Source organism: Erinaceus europaeus, chromosome 5, assembly GCF_950295315.1.
Source record: "Erinaceus europaeus chromosome 5, mEriEur2.1, whole genome shotgun sequence".
Classification (NCBI taxonomy): Eukaryota; Metazoa; Chordata; class Mammalia; order Eulipotyphla; family Erinaceidae; genus Erinaceus; species Erinaceus europaeus.
Window position 1 is genome coordinate 12,564,884 of NC_080166.1, and position 23,070 is coordinate 12,587,953.

General features: G+C 54.9%; 1 protein-coding gene and 1 long non-coding RNA gene across 3 annotated transcripts in view; one reads left to right on the plus strand and one right to left on the minus strand.

Annotated features, from left to right (window-relative positions):
• The window catches only part of LOC132538586 (uncharacterized), an 890,943-nt gene that overhangs the window by 523,027 nt on the left and 344,846 nt on the right, over nt 1-23,070 (minus strand). The window lies entirely within an intron of this gene.
• The window catches only part of UBE2QL1 (ubiquitin conjugating enzyme E2 Q family like 1), a 33,729-nt gene continuing 18,518 nt past the window's right edge, over nt 7,860-23,070 (plus strand). Inside the window, exon 1 of the mRNA XM_007520542.3 lies at nt 7,860-8,658. Coding sequence (XP_007520604.2) covers nt 7,933-8,658 — 726 coding nt within the window. The 5' untranslated portion in view covers nt 7,860-7,932. The remainder of the gene's footprint in view (nt 8,659-23,070) is intronic.

Consider the following 23,070-nt stretch of genomic DNA (forward strand, 5'->3'; position numbering starts at 1 on the left):
TTATTTATTCATGAAGGAGCTAGGAGAGAGAGATAGAGAGAGAATGAACTCTGGTACATGTGCTGCCAGGGATTGAACTCAGGACCTCACACTTCAAAAGTCCACTAAACCATCTCCTGGACCACTAGTCAGTCTCTCTCTCTCTCTCTCTCTCTCTCTCTCTCTCCCTCCCTCCCTTCCACTCCTTCTTCTTCATCTCTTTCTTTTTTGTCCCTCATATAGAATGAAGAAATTGACTGATGAGGTCTGTTAATGATATCACACATTTGTGAAACCCTCAGTTCTTTCCCCAAAGCTGCAAAAACTAACTAAATAACTAGTTTGGAGGAACCAGGAGCTAGCTCACCCTGCACAGCCATGCGTTTCTGTGTGTGTGGCCCTGAACCCCAGCACCACATGAAAGCACCACAGAAAGCACTCGGGGAGTCCCATAGGTCAGGGAGCAGGGCTGTGGCATCTCTCTTTCATCTCTTCTCCTCTGACATGAATATCATTTTATTTTCTACAAGGGTTAATGATAGGGCTTGATGTTTGAAGATGACTCCATCACTTGGCAATTTTTTTCTTTTGCCTATTTTTTTTCTAACAGATAGAAAGAAGATACAAGAAAGATTATCTATCATCTTCTCACCCTCCATGGGGCTCCCTGGGTGCTGACCATGGTGTTGAGAGAGGAGAGACCCACAACCCTGCTCACCCTCCATGGGGCTCCCTGGGTGCTGTGCAGGGTTCTGAGAGAGGAGAGACCCCACAGCCCTGCCCACGCTCCATGAGGCTCCCTGGGTGCTGTGCCTGGTGCTGAGAGAGGAGAGACCCCCACAGCCCTGCCCACCCTCCACGGGCTCCCTGGGTGCTGTGCAGGGTCCTGAGAGAGGAGAGACCTCACAACCCTGCCCACCCTCCATGGGGCTCCCTGGGTGCTGACCACGGTGCTGACCATGGTACTGAGAGAGGAGAGACCCACAGCCCTGCCCACCCTCCATGGGCTCCTTGGGTGCTGTGCCTGGTGCTGACAGAGGAGAGACCCCACAACCCTGACCTCCCTCCATGGGTTCCCTGGGTGCTGTGCCTGGTGCTGAGAGAGGAGAGACCCCCACAGCCCTGCCCACCCTCCATGAGCTCCCTGGGTGCTGTGCATGGTGCAGAGAGAGGAGAGACCCCACAGCCCTGCCCACCCTCCATGGGGCTTCCTGGGTGCTGACCATGGTACTGAGAGAGGAGAGACCCCACAGCCCTGCCCACCCTCCATGGGCTCCTTGGGTGCTGTGCCTGGTGCTGACAGAGGAGAGACCCCACAACCCTGCCCTCCCTCCATGGGCTCCCTGGGTGCTGTGCCTAGTGCTGAGAGAGGAGAGACCCCCACAGCCCTGCCCACCCTCCATGAGCTCCCTGGGTGCTGTGCATGGTGCAGAGAGAGGAGAGACCCCACAGCCCTGCCCACCCTCCATGAGCTCCCTGGGTGCTGTGCCAGGTGCTGAGAGAGGAGAGACCCCACAGCCCTGCCCACCCTCCATGGCCTCCCTTCGTGCTGTGCCAGGTTCTGAGAGATGAGAGACCCCCCCACAGCCCTGCTTACCCTCCATGGGGTTCCCTGGGTGCTGTGCATGGTGCTGAGAGAGGAGAGACCCCACTGCCCTGCCCACCTTCCATGGGGCTCCCTGGGTGCTGTGCATGGTGCTGAAAAAGAAGAGACACCCCCCCCACAGCCCTACCTACGCTCCATGGGGCTCCCTGGGTGCTATGCATGATGCTGAGAGAGGAGAGACCCCACAGCCATGCCCACCTTCCATAGTCACCATGGGTGCTGTCCATGGTGCTCCCACCTGGTGCTAGGGATCAAATTTGGGCTCTTTTATACCAAAAGCAATGAATGTGCTCTACTGGCTGAGCCATCTCCTGCCTCCCTCCTTTTATCTAACTGACTGAGAGAGACCAGAGCACCAATCTGCACTGATCAGGTTCTATTTGCTTCTGTCTTTCTTGTATGGACTAGAAGTGAGAACGGAACCCAGAGACAGGACAGTGCCCTGTGTCCACCAGTGCTGTGGGTCTGCAGAAGCCCAGACTCTGAGGCACAGGGCTGAACTGCATCAGTTACTGGTCTTCTTAGAAACTTAAGTTTCCTCGCCCAAAAATGGGCCAGAGGACACCCTGAGGGGTTCTTTGCAGGAGAAGTGATGAAAGCAGACTTGCCTCTAGCACTGCCAGTTCCCACCAGCTTGCTCATGCAGGTGCAAGGACGCCCCAGGCAGGGCCCCCACAGCCAGGCCTTGTCCCAGGCCACTGTCCTTGTTACCATAGTCCCTGGCGTCAACCAGACTGGACAGATCCAGGTCCCCTCAGAGTCCTCAGTCATGTCTGACCCAGCCAGCTTGCCGGCCTGTGTCCCCCATCTGAAAACAGCCTGCAGAATGCACAGTGCCCTCTGCCAGGGGGAGGCACCCAGGGGTGCAGGCAGCCTCGGCTCACCTAGCTCAGAACACCCCCTTCTCCTGGGGATGAGCCCCAGGAAACCTAGCTCCACACTTCTTTTTAGCATAAACATGAATTGTACTTACTCACTTCTTTAGCTATTGTAATATGAACATTTGTTGACTTCCTACTTTATGCTGGATTCTGTGATAGATTATTTATTTATTTACTTATTCATTTATTGCCAGCAGGGTTATTGCTGCTGCCATGTGCCTGAACACAGATTCCACCATTCCCAGATCCAATCTCTTTTTTTTTAATAGGGGGAATTAATGGAATACAGTAAATACAGTTGCTGATATATATGTAAAATTTCTCAATTTTTACGCAGAACACTCTCCTCGCAGCCCAGGTCCTCTCCTCCACCATCAGCACCAGGATCTGAAAGCCTCCCACCCCAGAGTCCTTTACTTTGGGGCAAGACACCAAACCCAGTCCATGTTCTGCTTGGTGTTTCCCCTTCTGTTCTTATTTCTCCACTTCTGTCCATGAGTGAGATCATCCCATCTTCATCCTTCTCATTTTGGCTGATCTCACTTCACATGATTCCTCCAACCTTTGTCCAAGGCGAAGAAAGAATGGTAAATTTATTATTTTAAATAGCTGAGTAGTATTCCGTTGTGTATCTAGACCACAACTTGCCCAGCCACTCATCTGTTGTTGGACACCTGAGTTGCTTCCAGGTTTTGGCTATTACAAATTGTGCTGCTGTGAACATAGGTGTTCACAGATCTTTTTGGATGGGTGTGTTGGGTTCCTTAGGATCTATCCCCAGGAAAGGAATTGCAGGGTCACAGGGCAGGTCCACTTCTAGCATCTGAGAGTCTCCAGGCTGCTCTTCACAGGGATTGGACCACTGACATTCCCGTCAGCAGTGAGGAGGGTACTTTGTCCTCACAGCCTCTCCAGCATTTGTTGTTACTGACCTATCTGATGTCTGACATTCTCACAGGGGTGAAGTGGTATCTCCTTATTGTCTTTATTAGCATTTCTCTAACAATAACTTGGAACATTTTTTTCATGTTTGTTGGCCTTTTGAATCTCTTCTTTGGTGAATATTCTGCTCATATTCTCTTTCCACTTTTGGATGAAGTCATTTGTTTTTGTTTTTGTTTTTTGTTACTGAGTTTGGGGAACTCTTTATATATTTTGGTTATTAGCCTTTTGTCTGAAATATGATGTGTAAAAACCTCTCATTCTATGAAAAGTGTCTTTGGATGTTGGTTTCTTTTGCTGTGTGAAAGCTTTTCAATTGGATGTAGTCCCATTGGCCTATTTTTGTTTTTGTCTTCCATACAAATGGATTGGTATCACTGAAGAGACCTATAAAATTTGGAGGGAAGAAAGTTCTACCAATATCTTCCTCTAAGTATTTGATAGTTTCTGCTCTAACATCCAAGTTCCTGGCCCACTTAAGAGTTTACTTTTGGGAGTCGGGCTGTAGTGCAGCGGGTTAAGCGCAGGTGGTGCAAAGCACAAGGACCGGCATAAGGATCCCGGTTCGAACCCCGGCTCCCCACCTGCAGGGGAGTCGCTTCACAGGCGGTGAAGCAGGTCTGCAGGTGTCTATCTTTCTCTCCCCCTCTCTGTCTTCCCCTCCTCTCTCTATTTCTCTCTGTCCTATCCAACAACAACAACAATAATGACTACAACAATAAAACAACAAGAGCAACAAAAGGGAATAAATAAATAAAATAAATATTTTTTTAAAAAAATTTAAAAAAAGAGTTCACTTTTGTGTCTGCTGAAATATGGTGGTTCAGTTTCATTCCTTTGCACGTTTCAACCCAATTTTCCCAACTTCATTTGTTGAAGAGACTCTCCTTTCTCCACTTAATAGTTTAAGCCACCTTGTCAAAGTGAGATGGTCATAGGTGTGGGGAGTCCACATTATTGAGACCCCTCAAACACACACACATACACGCACACACCCACACACGCTCACACACATGCGCACACACAGAGACAAGAGACTTCTCAGAGGCCCTTAGGGTTCTTTTACCAGTGACCTTTTTTTTTTTTTAACTATGGGGAGAAAGTATAAAATAAATGGTATAATGATGGCGATAGTATAATGGTTCCACAAACAGACTCTTATGCCTGATACTCCAAGATCACAGGTTCAATCCCCCATACCACCATCAGCTAGAGCTGAGCAGGGTTCTGGTAAAAAAAAACAAACACTAGAAACTCTGAAAAAGCCACGAGAGTATCAGAATGAACAGGTTCCCTTAGTGAGCTCAGGGGCTCCCCAAGTCCAAAGTCACATGGACACAGTCAGGAAAGACAGATGCCTCAATCTGCTGTTTATTATTGGGGGGGGGGGTTTATCCCTGAGCACCTGTGTTGGCTACTGGCTTTGCCCCTCAAACACCTCATCCCCACTCACTCCAGTGACTGAGGCTCTGGACCTGCTTTCTGCCAGAAATCTCACCAGATTAAAAGGAAGTTGGGATGGATATACACAATGGAATACTACCCAGCTGTGAAGAATAATGATTCACTTTCTTCTACCTCTTCCTCTTGAATGGAGCTGGAAGGCATCCTGTGAAGTGACATCAGCCAGATCACCCAATCTGGTCCCCTATGCCTACACTGAACTTCTCTGTTCCAGTCTCTTGGAAACAGAGTTGGCAGTCAGCTGAGGTAAAGAACAAACACCTCATCACAGACCCCTGCAAGCGTCAACCCGGCTTTGACCTAGCACGTTATGATTGGGCCCTCCTCAATTGCTATGGAACAGGCCATGGCCGGTGCACCGCTATGTTCCATCGCTGGGGAGCCAGAGACGACCCAAACTGCCCCTGCGGCTCCAGACAGACTATGACCCACATAGTCAACGACTGCCACCTCTCCAGATTCAAAGGAGGTCTCAAAACTTTACATCAGGCTCAACCTGACGCTGTTGACTGGCTACGGAAGAAGGGCAAACGCTAGAAGAAGAAGCCAGAATGAGCAGGATGAAGATGGGCTGATCTCACTCAGGGACAGAAGTGGAGACATCAGAACAGAAGGGGAAACACCAAGCAGAACAGGGTGTCTTGCCCCAAAGTAAAGGACTGGGGTGGGGGTGGGGGAAGGACTGGACAAGGAGGGAGCTTTGGGACCCTGGTGTTGATGGTGGGAAAGGACCTCAGATTGGAGGGAGGCTGTTTTTGCAAACTCCTGTCATGCTGAGTTGAGAAATTGTCCCACATGTGCCAACAACTGTATTGTAACCCATTAACCTTCCAATAAAGAAGGAAGGAAGGGAGGAAGGGAGGGAGGGAGGAAGGAGCTAGAGAGAGCAAGAAAGAAGTTTCAAGAGGCAGGAGGGACAAGGAGGGAAGGGAGAGAAAACTGATGGAGGGCCCTCCCTGTCAGTGGACTGCCCCAGAGCCTCCCTAGAACTCTGTGGGTCACACCTCTTCCAGCGCAATCTCCCAACTCGGGACCCCAAGCACCTGAAAGCTCGCCAAACTGGAGCCCCCCAGGGTAGGATGGGGCTCCATCCTGTCCTCTGCCCCCCACACAGGTGTCTTCCTGCCTCCCTGCCTCCCCACCCCCCAGCACCATGGTGAGGTCTGAGGCTAAGTCTAGGAGCCTTGGGGGAGAGGGGGAGAAGCTCAGACGACTGGGCAGAATGACCTGGAAACCCCGGGACCTGAACACCAGCGCATATATATGTCATATAAGGTCATATAAGGTCAAGGTCGCCACTGCGCCGCTAGACCCCACATCCTCACGTTCCTTAACAGCCAGGGACTTAGGGGAGCTGCGTCCCCAGATCCCCCTCCTCACCCACCACCAGCCCACGACTTCGGGGCGTTATGCCCCCACCAGTGGGGACATGGAGAGCGGAGAGCTGCGCCACCAGAACCCACCTCTTTCCAACACACCCAGACCCAGGCAGCACCTCCAGACCCGCCTCATCAGCGCCGCCGGCTGGCCAGCCCAGGATGCTGGGGCCCTGCGCCCCCAAGCCGCCACCGGCCCAGAAGGTTGGGGCGCTGAGCCCCAGACTTCACATCCACACACACACCTGCCCGAGATACTGAAAAGCACCTCCTCACCCCCACCCCACCAGCCAGCTCGGGATATTGGTGGGTGCTCCCCCAGACCCCAGCGCCTCAATCCCCCCATGCCAAGACCTTGGGGTGCTGCGCCCCCAGACCCCACCTCTTCAGCCACTCCCTGCCACCAGCATGGAACATGGGGGAGCTGCGCCTCCAGTCCCCACCTCCTCAATCCCTCACCAGCCCGGGGCCCTACACTCCACCTCTTCACACACACCCTAGGAAGCTAGGCGCCCCCAGACCCCACTTCCTCACATCACCCCTCCCCGACCCTCCCCCAGCCTTGGACTTTGAGGTGCTGCGCCCCCAGACCCAACCTCCTCACCCCCATCCAGCAGCCACCCTGGAGTGTTTGGATGCTGAACCCCCAGACTTCACCTCCTCACACACACCAACCTGGAGCATTGGGGCCCTGCGCCCCCAGACCCCCACATCCTCCCACGTCTCACCCCTCCCCCGCCATCCCCAGGCGTTGGGTCGCTGCGCCCCCAGGCCCATCACACACACACACACACACACACACACACACACACACACACACACACACATACACTCTAGGCAGGGACATTGGGGCGCTGCACCCCCAGACCCATCACACACACCAGCCAGGGGCATTGGGGCACTGCGCCCCCAGACCCATCACACACACCAGCCAGGGGCATTGGGGCACTGCGCCCCCAGACCCATCTACACACACAGACACTCACACACACTAACCAGGGGCATTGGAGCCCTGTGCCCCCAGACCCATCACACACACTAGCCAGGGGCATTGGAGCCCTGCGCCCCCAGACCCATCACACACACTAGCCAGGCCCATTGGAACCCTGCGCCACCAGACCCATCACACACACCAGCCAGGGCCATTGGAACCCTGCGCCCCCAGACCCACCTCCTCACCCCTCCTCACCCCACCCCACCCCCAGTCGCCAGCCCGGAGCTCTGGGGCTCTGCGCTCCCTCCCTCTCCCGCGCGCCCGGGCGCTGCGCTGTCTCCCCCCAGCGGCCGAGCGCGTCTCCGCCGGAGCCGGGCGAGAGGGGGGGCGGCGGGGGCGCAGACCAGCCGGCGGCTCCGCCCCGCCCCCCGCCCCCCGCGGCAGGGCCGCCCCTTCCCGCCCCTGCCGGGCGCCGAGCTCAGACGAACGGCCGCCTCCGCCGGGCCAGCAGCGGGCGGGACGACGGCCCGGAGCCTGCAGCTCGCTCTGCGCCCCGCACCCAGGGGAGGCCGACAGGAACGGGGGGCCCGGGCCCGGGGCCGCCAGCAGGCCAGGCCGCGCGGGGAGCCCCTGGGCCCGGCACCGCGCCCCGCGCCCCGCGTCCCGCGCCCGGCGCCCCGCGCCCCGCGCCCCGCACCCGGCGGGCGGCGTCCTGTGCCCGCCGCGCCCCCGGCCCCGCGCTCCCGAAACATGGCCACGCTGCTCCGCAAGATCGGCCTGATCCGCCTGCACGGCCGCGACACGGAGGACCCCAAGCACCCGCACCGCGGCGGCGGCGGCGGCCCGCACAGCGCGTCCCTGCGCGCCAAGGGCGGCGCCAAGAGCGGCCTCAAGCCTCCGGGGGGCCCCCCGCCGCCCGCCGCGCACCCCGGCCCCGCCGCCGCCCCCGCCGCGCCCCCCGCGAGCAGCGCCAGCCCCGGGCCCCGCAAGGCCAAGGCCAAGCGCGCGGGAGAGCCGGGGCCGTCCTCGCAGCCCGCGCCGGGGGTCGCGGGGGGCCTAGGCGGGCCGGGGGCCCCCGGGGCTCGCCCGCAGCACTGCGCGCAGGTGCGGAGCCGGCGGCTGATGAAGGAGCTGCAGGACATCGCGCGCCTGAGCGACCGCTTCATCTCGGTGGAGCTGGTGGACGAGAGCCTGTTCGACTGGAACGTGAAGCTGCACCAGGTGGACCAGGACTCGGTGCTGTGGCAGGACATGAAGGAGACCAACACCGAGTTCATCCTTCTCAACCTCACCTTCCCTGACAACTTCCCCTTCTCGCCGCCCTTCATGCGGGTGCTCAGCCCGCGCCTGGAGAACGGCTACGTGCTGGACGGCGGCGCCATCTGCATGGAGCTGCTCACGCCGCGCGGCTGGTCCAGCGCCTACACGGTGGAGGCCGTCATGCGCCAGTTCGCCGCCAGCCTGGTCAAGGGCCAGGTAAGGGGGTCGGGGAGGGGCTGGGGGCGGCTCGGCCTGGCCTGGTCCGGGGCCTCTGCGGGGTGGGGGCGCACGGCCGGCTCCGGGTGCCGGGTCTCCGCGCCCTTGCTGGCGGTTGGGGGGCACGGCTGACCCCTCGGGCGCCACATCTCTGCGCCCTTGTTGGCAGTTTGGGGGGCACAGCTAACCCCCCGGGTGCCGGGTCTCCGCGACCTTGCTGGCGGTTGGGGGGCATCGCTGACCCCTCGGGCGCCACATTTCTGCGCCCTTTTTGGCAGTTTGGGGGGCACAGCTAACCCCCCGGGTGCCGGGTCTCCGCGCCCTTGCTGGCGGCTGGGGGTGCGGAGGCGCATAGCTGACCCCCCGGATGCCGGGTCTCCGAGCCCTTACTGGTAGTTGGAAGGGGGGGCACGGCTGACCCCCTGAGTACCGGGTCTCTGCGCCCTTGCTGGTAGTTGGACGTGGGGGGCGGGGCGCGGCTGAACTCCTGAGTGCCGGGTCTCCGTGCCTTTGCTGGCAGTTTGGGGGGTGGGAGGCGCACTGCTGACCCCCCGGGGGCCGGGTCTCCGCACCCTTGTTGGCAATGGTCTGTGGGTGGGAGTAGGAGTGGGGGGGTTGCATGGCTGGCCCCAGGTGCCAGGTCTCCGCGCTCTTGCTGGCAATAGGTGGGGGCCCACGGCTGACCCCTGCAGGTTCCCCCTTGCCTGCAATGAGAGGGCGAGAGGAGCTCACGATGGAGCCCGCCCCCCCAGGTGCGGGCTGGACTCCAACTGTAGAACCTTGCAGGTGCCTGGTCTTTGCATCCGCCCTTGCCTGCATTGGGGAGGGGGGGTGACTACGGACTACTGATCCCTCCAGGTGCCTGTCTCTGTGCCACTGCTGGCGATTGTGGGGGTGCAAGGTTGACTTCTCCAGGTGTGGGATGTCTGCCTCCTTGCTGGTGACCGGGGGTGGGTGCACAGAGGTGGGGCACAAGGCTGGTGTCTTCCACCTTTGCTGACAATTTGGGGTTTGCACTGCGCGCTCCTGAGCAGCCTGGCTTATCTGTCCTTGGCCTGGTACTGGGGGAGGACACACACGGGTTGGGGGCTCACATCTGGCCCCTCCAGAGGCTTGGTTTCTGCACCCTTGCTGGGTTGTGGGGGCACCCTGATGTGGGGAGCACAGGGCTGGCCCCTCCTGTACACTGGGGTGCCTCCCTCCTTCCCCAGATGCCTTCACCCCTCCCTGAACACTTTCCTCCCTCCTCCCCCGCTGCTCCCCCAGAGCTCCCTACCCATCTCTGCCGCCTGCTTCCTCTCTGTCTCTCCATCTGTCCGTCTCCCACTGCTTGGCGAACCCTCTCTCACTCCCCCTTTTCTCCTACATTCTTCCTGCCCCTGGCACCCCCTTTCCCCCACACCTCTGTCCCTTACCCTCTACCGAGGACCCCCTCGTCAACTGAAATCGAAGACCCCCCACTGCATGAGAGATGGGGCAGGAGGGACCCACAGTTTAACTCGGGGTGTGGGGCTGATATCCTCCGCCCCCTCTGAGGGCCAAGGGTTGAGGGACAGGGACAGGAGAAAGTACCAGCACAGGGCGTTGAAGGTCCTTATAACAAACACCGTGCTTGTCTGAAGCGGCGGGTTGCACGCAGGTCTGGCACTTGTCTCTGGCTGCTGGCTGCCTCCCGCCAGGAGTTAGCTGGCTGCCTATTGTTTGTGACGACCTTCTGGCCTTGATGTTTAAGAGACAGGAGTAGGGGAGGTGGGGACAGAGATGGCTTTGACAGTTCTTCCTCAGAACAAAGGAAGGTCCCTGTTTTTTAAGTTAGTGATGTAATATTGATTTATAAAATTATAAGATCACAGGGGCATAATTTCACCCCGTTCCCACCCCCAGAGCTCTGCGTCCCCATCCCCTCCACGGAAACTGCAGTGGTTCTCCCAAGGGCGCAGAGATGGGCTCTTTCTTTCTTACTTACTTTATTTATTTATTTATTTTCCCTTTTTGTTGCCCTTGTTGTTTTTTGATTGTTGTTGTAGTTATTGTTGTCATTATTGATGCCATCGTTGTTGGATAGGACAGAGAGAAAAGGAGAGAGGGAGAGAAAGACAGACACCTGCAAACCTGCTTCACCGCCTGTGAAGCGTTTATTTATTTATTTATTTATTTTCCCTTTTTGTTGCCCTTGTTATTTTGTTGTTGTTGTTGTAGTTATTGTTGTTGTTATTGATGTCACCATTGTTGGATAGGATAGAGAGAAATGGAGAGAGGAGGGGAAGACAGAGAGGGGGAGAGAAAGACAGACACCTGCAGACCTGCTTCACTGCCTGTGAAGCGACCCCCCTGACGGTGGGGAACCGTTAGCTCAAACCGGGATCCTTATGCCTGTCCTTGTGCTTTGCGCCACCTGCACTTAACCCGCTGCATTACTGCCCAACTCCCAAGATGGGATGTTTATATAGCTGTCTATTTCTCTCTCTCTCTCCTTCTCTCTCTCTCTCTCTCTCTCTCTGTGTGTGTGTGTGTGTGTGTGTGTGTGTGTGTGTTTCATGGTCCTGCCTTTACCTTCTGTCCAAGTCCCCCCCATACCTTATACTTCTCTCAGGTCAGAAGCTGAGCAGGGCCAGGCCTAGTTAGGATGTGGATGGGAGAGGAAGCTGACTTCTTTCCCTGACACAGAAAGAGGTGACCTGGGATCCTTCTCCTGCCTCACCCAGCTTTCCTCCCTGCCGCACCTTCCTCCACCCCCTCCATCTCCTCCTCCCCTTCCCTTCTGGCCCGTCTCCTCTGCCCCACACCCCCCTGCCATACACTCCCTCATCTCTCTTTCCCTGCTGTGCCCCCAGCACCTCCAAGAGCCTGCAGCCTTCTATGTGTGTTTCCATCACACACACACATATACACACACACACACACACCCCAGAGCAGCACCTTGGGTGACAGTTGTGCTCAAGAAATGTCAGCAACAAGACAGAGGCAGAGGTGTGGTTGTTTTGGGGTTACAAGGACAGATCAGACACCCTCCAGGAAATGAGGAGCACCTGTCCGCAGGTGCGTCTCACACCCCTTCCCCCACGGCTCCTCAACAACCCCCCCGGGGGGGGGGGTTCTAATCCTTTTCATCTGGGAAGAGGACTCTGAACTCAGTGCTGGACTGAGGGGCAAACCCCTGCCTGCCAGAGCCTTCCTGTCTGTGTCAGGAAGAGCCCCAGAGCTGGAGAGGGCGGGGATGGACGAGGGAGCTTCCCCTCTCCAGCCTGCTGACCGGGTTCAAGCTTTAGACCCACTAAGAAGCCCTGTATCCCCGCAGACACCTGCTAGAGTCAGGGAGGGGCCTCTGTTTTGCCCAGAGACCACGAGGGATGGGGGTTTGCTCTCTGTGTCCTGCATGCTTACTGAACGCCATCAGTCCCCCCCCCCCCCCCCCGCCTGTTCCCCCTGTGTCCCTGCAGCCCGCCTGCTGCCAGCTTCCTGCTGGTCGGTCCCCTGGGGACCCCAGGCCACCGGCTCTCCTGTCCGTGTCTGGGGGGGGAGGCCGCCACATCCCTGGCCTTGTCTGTGCTGTGCTGTCCGGGTCACTCTCCCGCTGGTCTCAGTTTGGCAGGGGCAGGGATCCAGTCTGTTTGGGGGGAATCCTCTCTCCCTGGCGCAGGGACATGACCCGGCAGGCTGCTGCGGGAGCCCTTATCCAGCAGGGGCTCCAGGGGCTCCGGGAAGGGGGAGCTTCCCAGCTCTGCTGCAGACGGGGTTGCAGGGGGGGGAGGGGGTTGCACAGGTGAGACGCAAGGACAGGCCCCAGCAGCACCACAGCCTTGCCTCTGTTTCCCGTAGTGAGATCCCAGCTGGTCAGAATGTTCTAGAACAGTCTCTTCCCTTCCCCACAGTGCAGGTGACAGTGGTGCCCTGGGGAGGGGAGTGTCACTGTGACCTTACAGAATCCTGGAACCCTCACTTTCACCTCTTCTCTTTGGACGGGGGTGGGGGGGGAGGGCAGGGGGTGTGGGCAAGGGCAAAGAAGGTCCTAGGATTCCCCTCAAGACCATTCCCTATATCTCGAAAGAAATAGGAGAAGTATAGACTTCAGGTGAAAGATGAGAGGAAACCTTTTCTTTAAAAACAATTATTTTATTTTAATGAGAGAGAGAAGAGATGAACCAGAGCCCTGCTGAGCCCTGGCTGCTGGTGGTGCTGGGGATTGAACCTGGGACCTCAGAGCCTCAGGCAGGAGAGTCTTTTGCTGAATGACTGTTTTGTCTCCTCAGCCCAAGAAGCCTTTTCTTTCTTTGATAGAAGTAAAGAAGAAAGGCAGAGAAGGAAAGAGACCACAGCAGGGGCCTGGTAGTGGCGCACCTGGTTGAGCGCACATGTTACGGTGTGCAAGGACCCAGGTTCGAGCCCCCGGTTCCCACCTTCAGGGGGAAAGCTTTGCGAGTGGTGAAGCACGGCTGCAGGGGTCTCTCTGTCTCTCTCCCTCTTTATCACCCCTACCCTGTTGATTTCTGGATGTCTCTATCCAATAAATAAAGATAATTTTAAAAAGGAAGAGAGAGAGAGAGAGAGAGAGAAAGGGATCACAGCACAGAAACTTCCTTCAATATCAGGGGGACCAGGCTCGAACCTGGGTCACTCACCCTCTATCCAGGTGAGCTGGCCTTTGGCCGGCCGGCCAAGAGAAAGCCTTTTAAAACACCGGGTTCCACAGACCCATTGGCCCCAAAGCCGTGAATAAGAAGTGTGACGTCCGGGGACCTGCAGTGGCTGAGGCCTCCTGCGTCGTCGCTACAGCCCAGCTTCCCTCCTGCAGCCTGTGAGGGGAGAGCTCAGGGCTGACAGGAGCCACCAGCACTGGGCCCCTCCTGGGGGGCGGCAGGGGGAGGCACCCACCTCGCCTGCTCTGGACTCTGCTGCTCAGAGCGGCTGGAGGTGAGAGCTCAGCCGCTTGTAAAGTCCCTGTTGGGTTTCTTTGCATTTTCAGTGAAGAGGCGTCTGTCTGTCTGCAACGTGGTGCAGTGGTGCAGGCAGGCTGCTTGCGGCCGACACGCGGTGTGAGAACAGAAGCCGCAGCACGGTCTTTGACGTCCCCGGAGCCTGACAGCAGGGCCGCATGTCAACTGCTGACTTTCTGACTTCTTCCCTGCCGGCCTGTCTCTCTCTCTCTCTCTTCTGCCTGCTGCACCTCCCCAGGGCCCCCAGGGTCCAAGGGGCTGGGCTTTGGGGAGGCACTCGGTGTACCCGGCAGAGGGCGGCTTTGGGGCCCAGCACTGTCCTTCCTTCCTTGAGCCATAAAGGCTCCATCCTCTCCCTCGCTGCCCTGCGTCTGTTCCAGCTCGTGGCTTCCCCGGGCGGCAAAGGCAATAGAGGCTCGCTGCTCTGAGGGCTGCCCGGCCCGGCCGGCCCGCGTCTCCATCTCTGGGCGCACCCCGATGGCGTCCCTTCAGGGCCTTGAGGTGACCTCCACGGCTGGCGGTGCAGGTCACACGCGGAGTGGAGCTCTGGGGGGTTCTCGCAACGTGTCTCTAGACCCCCCCCCCCCCGTGTACTGCAGGGCCTGGCTACATGCTCTGCTCTGAGTCTCTCTCGAGCTGCTCGTGTGTGTGTGTGTGTGTGTGTGTGTGTGTGTGTGTGTGTGTGTGTGTGTGTGTGTGTGTGTCTGTGTGTGTGTGTGTGTGTGTGTGTGAGGAGTGTGTGTGAGAGTGTGTGTGTGAGTGTATGTGTGAGTGTGTGTATGTGTGAGAGTGTATGTGAGTGTGTGAGTGTGAGTGTATGTGTGTTTGTGTGTGAGTGAGTGTGTGTGTGTGTGTGTGTGTGTGAGTGGGTGTGAGGAGTGTGTGTATGAGTGTGTGTGTGAGTGTATGTGTGAGTGTGTGTATGTGTGAGAGTGTATGTGAGTGTGTGAGTGTGAGTGTATGTGTGTTTGTGTGTGAGTGAGTGTGTGTGTGTGTGTGTGTGTGTGTGTGTGAGTGAGTGTGTGTGTGTATGAGTGTGAGTGTGTGTGAATGTGTGTATGGGAGTGTGTGTGAGTGTGTATGTGTGTGTATGGGAGTGTGTGTGTGTTTGTGTGTGAGAGTTGTAAGTGTGTGTGAGTGTGTGTGTGAGAGTGTGTGTGAGAGTGTGTGTATGTGAGTGTGTGTGTATGTGAGTGTGTGAGTGTGTGTCTGTGAGTGTGAGAGAGTGTGTATGTGAGTGTGTGAGTGTGTGTCTGTGAGTGTGAGAGTGTGTATGTGAGTGTGTGTGAGTGTGTGTGTGTGAAACTGTGTATGTGTGTGTGTATGTGAGTGTGTGTATGCTTGAGTGTGTGTGACAGTTGTGAGTGTGTGGGTATGTGTGTATATGTGTGAGTGAGAGTGTATGTGAGTGTGTGAGTGAGTGTGTGTGTGTGAGTTGTGAATGTGTGTGTATGGGAGTGTGTGTGAGTGTGTGAGTTTGTGTGTGTGTGTGTGAGTGTGGGTGTGTGAGAGTGTGTGAATGTGTGTGTATGGGAGTGTGTGTGAGTGTGTGTGTGAGAGTTGTGAGTGTGTGTGAGAGTGTGTGTATGTGAGTGTGTATGTGTATATGAGTGTGTGAGTGTGTCTGTGACTGAGAGTGAGTGTGTATGTGAGTGTGTGAGTGTGTGTCTGTGAGTGTGAGAGTGAGTGTGTATGTGAGTGTGTGTGTGTGTGAAAGAGTGTGTATGTATGTGTGTGTGAGTGTGTGTATGTGTGTGTGAGTGTGTGTGACAGTTGTGTGTGTGAGTGTGTCTGAGTGTGTGTGTGTGTGTGTGTGTGTGTGTGTGCCAGCCACAGCCAGCTGACGTAGGAGTTCCTGTGTGCCCAGCTTGCATGCAGAGTGACTTTTTATTTGGCAATGGTCACTGAGCCCTCATCTGCATAAATGGACACATTCTGGGTAACCCCATTCTCTGCAGTGGGATATTTTTTTCCATTCATTTTGTATTTGTGATTCATAGTGGGTTCCAGGAGACAGCATCATGGTTCTGCAAAAGACCCTCCTGCCTGCGGCTCTGAAGTCCCAGGTTCAGTGCCCAGCACCACCATCAGCCAGAGCTCCGCAGGGCCTGGCTAATAATAGCAACAGCAATAATAATAATATTTCTGCGAAAGGCTCTCCTGCCTGAGGCTCTGAGTCCCCAGGTTCCATCCCCAGCTCCACCATCAGCCAGAGCTCAGAAGGGCTCTGGAGAAAAAATAAATAATAATAATAATAATAATAATAATAATGGTTCTGCGAAGGACTCTCCTGCCAAAGGCTTTGAAGTCCCAGGTTCAGTGCCCAGCACCACCATCAGTCAGAGCTCAGCTGGGATCTGGAGAAAAAAATAAATAATAATAATAATAATAACAATGGTTCTGCGAAGGACTCTCCTGCCTAAGTCTCTGAAGTCCCAGGTTCAGTGCCCAGCACCACCATCAGTCAGAGCTCAGCTGGGCTCTGCCCCCAGAGGGTCACAAGACTGTGAGGTGACAGGGTCTAGTCCCACACCACACCCACCTCCCCGGCTCTATGCCCCCTCCTCCTCCCAGAGCACCAGAGTTCTCATAAGACTTACAGTGTGCTTGCCTCTGTCTTGTTTTTCCAAGTTCATGTGTATCAGTTCTCCAAATTCCACATGTGAGTGAGACCACCTGGCAGTTCACTTTCATTTCTTGTGTCCCTAAGGATAGTCACCTCCAGTCCCATCCATTTTGCTCCTAAGGACACAATGCCATCTTTTTAATGGCAGAGTAGTATTCCATGGAGTCTATATCCCATGACTTCTCTAGCCAGTCACCTGTGAATGGGCCTTTAGGCTGCGTCCACTCTCTGGCTGTTGTGGACAACGCAGCTGTGGACACAGGGGTGCAGCGTCCCTTCTAATTAGTGCTTGAGTGTCCACTGGATAAGTGCCTAGGAATGGTATTGTTGGATCATAAGATAATTCCATTTTTATTTGTGTAAGGACTCTCCACACTGTCTTCCAAAAGGGCAGTGGGATTTTTTTCCTTTTTTCCTTTGGTGCAGTAGGATTTTTAATTTTTTTAAATATTTATTTATTTACTCTTATTGTTTTATTGTTGTAGTTATTATTGTTGTCATTGTTGTTGGATAGGACAGAGAGAAATGGAGAGAGGAGGGGAAGACAGAAAGAGGAAGAGAAAGACAGACACCCACAGACCTGCTTCACCGCCTGTGAAGCGACTCCCCTGCAGGTGGGGAGCCGGGGGCTCGAACCGGGATCCTTATACCAGTCCTTGTGCTTTGTGCCACGGGCGCTTAACCCGCTGCACTAACGCCCGACTCCCACAGTGGGATTTTTAAAATGACTACACTTTGGGTGAGGGAGATAAGCATACGGTTATGCAGGCTCTCATGCCTGGGCTCTTGAGTTCCCTGGTTCAAACCCCTACACCACCATAAGTGCTCTGGGTGGGTGGGTTATAAATAATAATAGCACTACTAATAATTAACACCTGTATTTTCCAAGCAAACTGGGGAATATGTCGAGTGTTTAAGCCGTTAGTTGTGTTTGTCATCTGCTGAATAAACCAGTCTCAGCGCAGGCCCTGCCCAGTTGTGTGGAGGGTTGTCAGAGGCTGGCAGTGAGACCAGGGTCCCTGTGCACAGGAGCCCAGGAGCCAGCACTGCCCGCGGGGCTGGAGGATTGTGACAGTGCTGGCGACAGCAGCAGCTAGTGTCTGGGATGCTCTCTGACAGCTCTGAATGCCTGTGGGTCAGCCACTGCAGGCCTGGGGTCCTCCCAGCACCTGGATGCCCCCTGACAGTCACCGGGTACCTGTCCCTAACACACAGCTGGCCATCGAGCAGGTGGACTAAGACGGCCCAGACCAAGCCCTCCTCAGATGCTGGCATCTGGGTGAAGGCCTGGCAGGTGGTTCCACAGCTGGGGTGCTGCTCTGAGACCCGGAGTTTCTGCGAGTTTCTGGGGGCTTATATCCAGGGAGGGGACACCAGATGCAGGATGACAGGGCCACCATGCAAGATCAGTTCTTTGGGTGGTAACGGGCGTCTCTGAAATCCACTTGGGGCTTTCGGGGGTGGGATGCACACAGCCACCTGTAGGACTCCTTCTGAAACAGGAGGTGCAAAGATTCCCGTCACTCATGACTGCACATGTCACCATGTTCAGAGACCCGGGTTCAAGCCCCTGGTCTCCACCGGCAGGGGGAAGCTCCACAAATGGTGAAGCAGGGCTGCAGGTGTGTTTCTTTCTCCCCCTCCCCCTCTCCTTTTCTACCTCCCTCTTGCCTCTCAACCTCTCCTTTCCCTGTTGGTTTCTCTGTTTCTTATACAATTTAAAAAATAGATAATAGAAAGAAAGAAAGAAAAGAAAGAGAGAGGGAGAGAGAGAGAGAGAGGAAGGAAGGAAGGAAGGAAGGAAGGAAGGAAGGAAGGAAAGAAGGAAGGAAGGAAAAGCAGTAATGCCCCTGGGATTCGTAAACTTACAGGCTTCTAAGCCACTGTCACTAGCACCTTTTCCTAGTCCTATTTTTCTTAGTTATTTATTTACTACTGGATAGAGACAGAGAGGGGCTTGGGCGGTGGCATACTACCTATTAAGCACACATAGTACTAAGCATAAGGGTCCACGCAAGAATCTGGGCCCAACCCCCCAACACGCACACACACACACACACACACCAGTCCCCACCTGCAGGGGGAAGCTTCACAAGCAGTGAAGCAGGGCTGCAGGTGTCTCTCAGTGTCTCTCTCTCTCTCTCTCTCTCCCCCTCCTCTCTCAATTTCGCTCTGTCCTGTCCAATAAAATGGAAAGAATGGCCGCCAGGAGCAGTGGATTCATAGTGCCGGCACTGAGCCACAGCAATAACCCTGGAGGCAAAATAATGATTATTATTACTATTTTTAGAAAGAGACAGAAGGGCGGAGGGTAGCTAGCATAATGGTTATGCAAACAGACTCTCACTTCTGAGGTTCCAAAGTCCCAGGTTCAATCCCCCACACCACCATAAGCCAAAGCTGAACAGTGCTCTGGTAAAAAAAAAAAAAAGAGCCGGAAATGGAGAGGCAAAGGTAAGACAGGGAGTGGGGAGGGAGGGACGGGGCAGGACAACATGGCTTCACCACCTGTGAGACCTCCCCCTGCAGATGAGGAGAGAGGGTTGAAACCAGGTCCTTGCTCATGGTAACGGGCATTCTCAACCCGCTGTTGAGAGCCACTGCCCAGCACTTTCATTGTTTTTCTGTTTTGTTTCGTTTTAATATTTATTTGTTTTGGATAGAAACAGAGAGAAGTTGAAAAGGAAGGGACAGGAAATGAGAGACGCCTCCAGCCCTGCTTCCCCATTTGCCAAGCTTCCCCCTCCATGTTGGGAGTGGGGGCTCGAACCTGGGTCCCTGCGGGTGGGCAAGTGTGTGCTTAGCTGAGTGTGCCACCACCCACATCCTCACTGTTTTTCATTATTTATTTTAATTTTTTTCAGACACAAGATGAGCATTTATTGGGAGAAAGTAAGGATAGAAAAGGAGAAGAAAGTGCAGGCCATGTAGGCATGTAGACCAGAGAGACAGACAGACAGACGAAAGCCTTATTTAAAATGTAAAGAACATTTATGTATTGGGTAGAGTCAGGGAGAAATTGAAAGATACAGGGGAGTCAGAGAGGGAGAGAGACAGAGACCCCTGCAGCCCCGCTTCACTGCTCATGAAGCTTCCCCCCTGCAGATGGGGACCGGGGACTTGAACCCAGCGCCTCATACGTAGAACTGTGGATGCTGAACTCCGTGCCGCTGCCTGCCCCTGCCATCCTCCTCCTCATCATCATCATCATTTTGCCTCCATGGTTATTGCCGTGACTCGGTGCCGGCACTATGAACCCACCGCTCCTGGCAGCCGTTTTTTTCCATTTTATTGGACAGGACAGAGACATTGAGAGAGGAGGGAGGAGAGAGGGGGGGAGAGACAGACGCCTGCAGACCTGCTTCTCTATTTGCGAAGCTTCCTCCCTGCAAGTGGGGAGCAGGGGCTCAAACCCGGGTCCTTCCGCAGGTCCTTGTGCTTAGTACTGTGTGCACTTAACTGGCCCGGCCCCCACTTATTATTTTTAAAAAGCTGTATTTATTCATGAGGGAACCAGGGCTTCACTCGGTATATGTGGTGCCAGGAGTCGAACCCAGGACCTCACACATGCAAGTCCTGTGCCCCGCCGCAGCCCCACCTCCCGGAGCACCTCAGCCCAGGGCAACTTTGGCAGCGGTCACTCCTGGGCAGGCAAAGTCACCTCTGTGTTCCCCAGACCAGCTGGCCCTAGTGGCCCTGTAAACAGCAGGACGGGGAGGCACTGGGTCACGAGCTGTGACTCATGGGAGGGGGTCTGAGTCACCGAGTGGCTCACTCCCAGGCCCCACGTGGAGGTGACAGGGATAATTGCCCCGCAGGATGACACTGAAGCTTTGAGGTGGCCGGTGTGCTCAGCTATTGGGAGAAAATGTGAAAATAGCTCCTTCAGCTGTGCGGGACGGGAGGAGGATAGAGAGAGAGGACTCTGCGTCCTGAGATAACATGCCAGGCTTGGCGGGCTCCCACCTGGCCGCTGCCCAGCTCACGGCAGGCCAGCAGGCGGCTAATTATAGTGACCACTTCCTTGCTGGAGTTGCCCACCTTGCGTCTGAGAGGACGCTGGTGCCCAGCTTCTGCTAGGCTGATTGGTGCTAGCGGCTAAGGGAGGTTGGCTAGGGAGGAACACGTGTTTGGGGGGTGCAGCGTTCTTGCTCTGATGGTGGCCAGCAGGTGGCACCAGGTCCCTCTGTTGAGGTGTATTGTCAAGCCTGAGACCACCACCCAGGGGACCTGCTTCCACCAGGTGTGAGCCAGGTGAGGGAAGGCCACTGTGGGCCAGCCTGCGTCTGTTAGATTCACAGGGAAGGAGCAGCCGGAAGGGCACGTGTGGGAGCCCCCCCTTCGCACCTCCTGTCTCCCTGTGACTGTGCTGTGTTGGCAGGTGGGCAGTGAGGGGGAGGGTGGGTGAGGTGTGTCTCCTCCCTCCTCTGGGTCTCGTCCCAGCAGGAGGTCAGATGCCCCGCGGAGCCTTCGGTGATGCCAGCGCTGGGCCCCTAGCCTTGGCCTCTCACTCCATGGCTCTGGGGTCAGGTCTGCTGATCTCACAGGCAGGCAGGGTTGACAAGCTGCTCAGAGCCTAAAAGGGCCAGTCTTCCAGGTCCACTCACAAAAGCATCTGCTCTCTAGTGCAGGCAGTGCAAGTGTGGCCACCACCACTACCATCACTGCCACCACCACCGTCATCACGCCGTTCTTAGTACCATCACCACCATCACCGTATCACCACGGCCACCAACACCATCATCACATCAATCCTACTACCATCACCACCACCATCACTACCACCATTACTGTCATTATCACCACCACCACCATTAGTGTTATTACCACCACCATCACTATCACCATCACCACCACTGTCATTACTACATGAGTCCTATCAGCACCACCAACATGACACCATCATGAATACCATCACCATCATCATCCCCAACATCACAGTAATCATCGTTGTCATCTTCATCCAGTCATCACCAACACCATCCCCACCACGACCACAACTGTCACTGTCATCACACCATCATTAGTGCCATCACCATCATCATCATCAACACTGTTTTCACCAACACCGTCCCCACCATGACCACAACCATCACTGTCATCACACCATCATTAGTGCCATCACCATCATCATCAACACTGTCTTCACCAACACCATTCCCACCATGACCACAACCATCACTGTCATCACACCATCATTAGTGCTATCACCATCATCATCAACACTGTCTTCACCAACACCATTCCCACCATGACCACAACCATCACTGTCATCACACCATCATTAGTGCTATCACCATCATCATCAACACTGTCTTCACCAACACCGTCCCCATCATCACCCTCATCACTGTCATCACACCATTAGTACCATCACCATCATCATCAACACTGTCTTCACCAACACCGTCTCCCCATCATGACCACAACCATCACTGTCATCACACAATCATTAGTACCATCACCATTATCATCAACACTGTCTTCACCAACACCGTCCCCATCATCACCCTCATCACTGTCATCACACCATTAGTACCATCACCATCATCATCATCAACACTGTCTTCACCAACACTTCCCCACCATGACCACAACCATCACTGTCATCACACCATCATTAATGCCATCACCATCATTATCATCAACACTGTCTTCACCAACACTGTCCCCACCATGACCACAACCATCACTGTCATCACACCATCATTAGTGCCATCACCATCATCATCAGCAGCACTGTCTTCACCAACACCATCCCCACCATGACCACAGTCATCACTGTCATCACACCATCATTAGTGCCATCATCATCAACAGTCTTCACCAACACTGTCCCCACCATGACCACAACCATCACACCATCATTAGTGCCATCACCATCATTATCATCAACACTGTCTTCACCAACACCGTCCCCACCATGACCACAACCATCACTGTCATCACACCATCATTAGTACCATCATCATCATCAACACTGTCTTCACCAACACCATCCCCACCATGACCACAACCATCACTGTCATCACACCATCATTAGTACCATCATCATCATCAACACTGTCTTCACCAACGCCATCCCCGTCATCACCCTCATCACTGTTATCACACCATCATTAGTACCTTCAGTGCTGCCATCACCAACACCACCATCATCAGACCATCATTAGTACCATCAACGCCACCATCTTCACCAACACTGTCCCCATCACCGTTATCACCATCAGCAGCAGTACCATCATCACCATCACCACCATCACCATTATCATCTTCATCAACACTGTCATCACCATCACTACCACCACCACTACTTCTGTCACCACCACCACCATCACCACCACTTCTACCATCCCCACCACCACCACCATCACCACCACCTCTTCTACCATCACCACCATCATCACCACCATCACACCATCACCATCACAATTATCATTATCATCTTCATCAACACTGTCATCACCAACAACATCCCCGTCATCAGCACCATCACCACCACCCCATCATCATCACCATCATCATCACCACCATTGCCACCATCTCCACCATCATCACTATCATTAGCACCATTTTCATCACCACCTTCATCTCGTATCATCACACCATCATTAGTACCTTCAACACTGTCTTCACCAACACCATCCCCACCATCATCACCATCACCACCAGCAGCAGCACCATCATTAATAGTGTCACCACCACCATCACAGTTACCGTCTTCATCAACACTGTCTTCACCAACACCATCCCCACCATCATCACCATCACCACCAGCAGCAGCACCATCATTAATAGTGTCACCACCACCATCACAGTTACCGTCTTCATCAACACTGTCTTCACCAACAT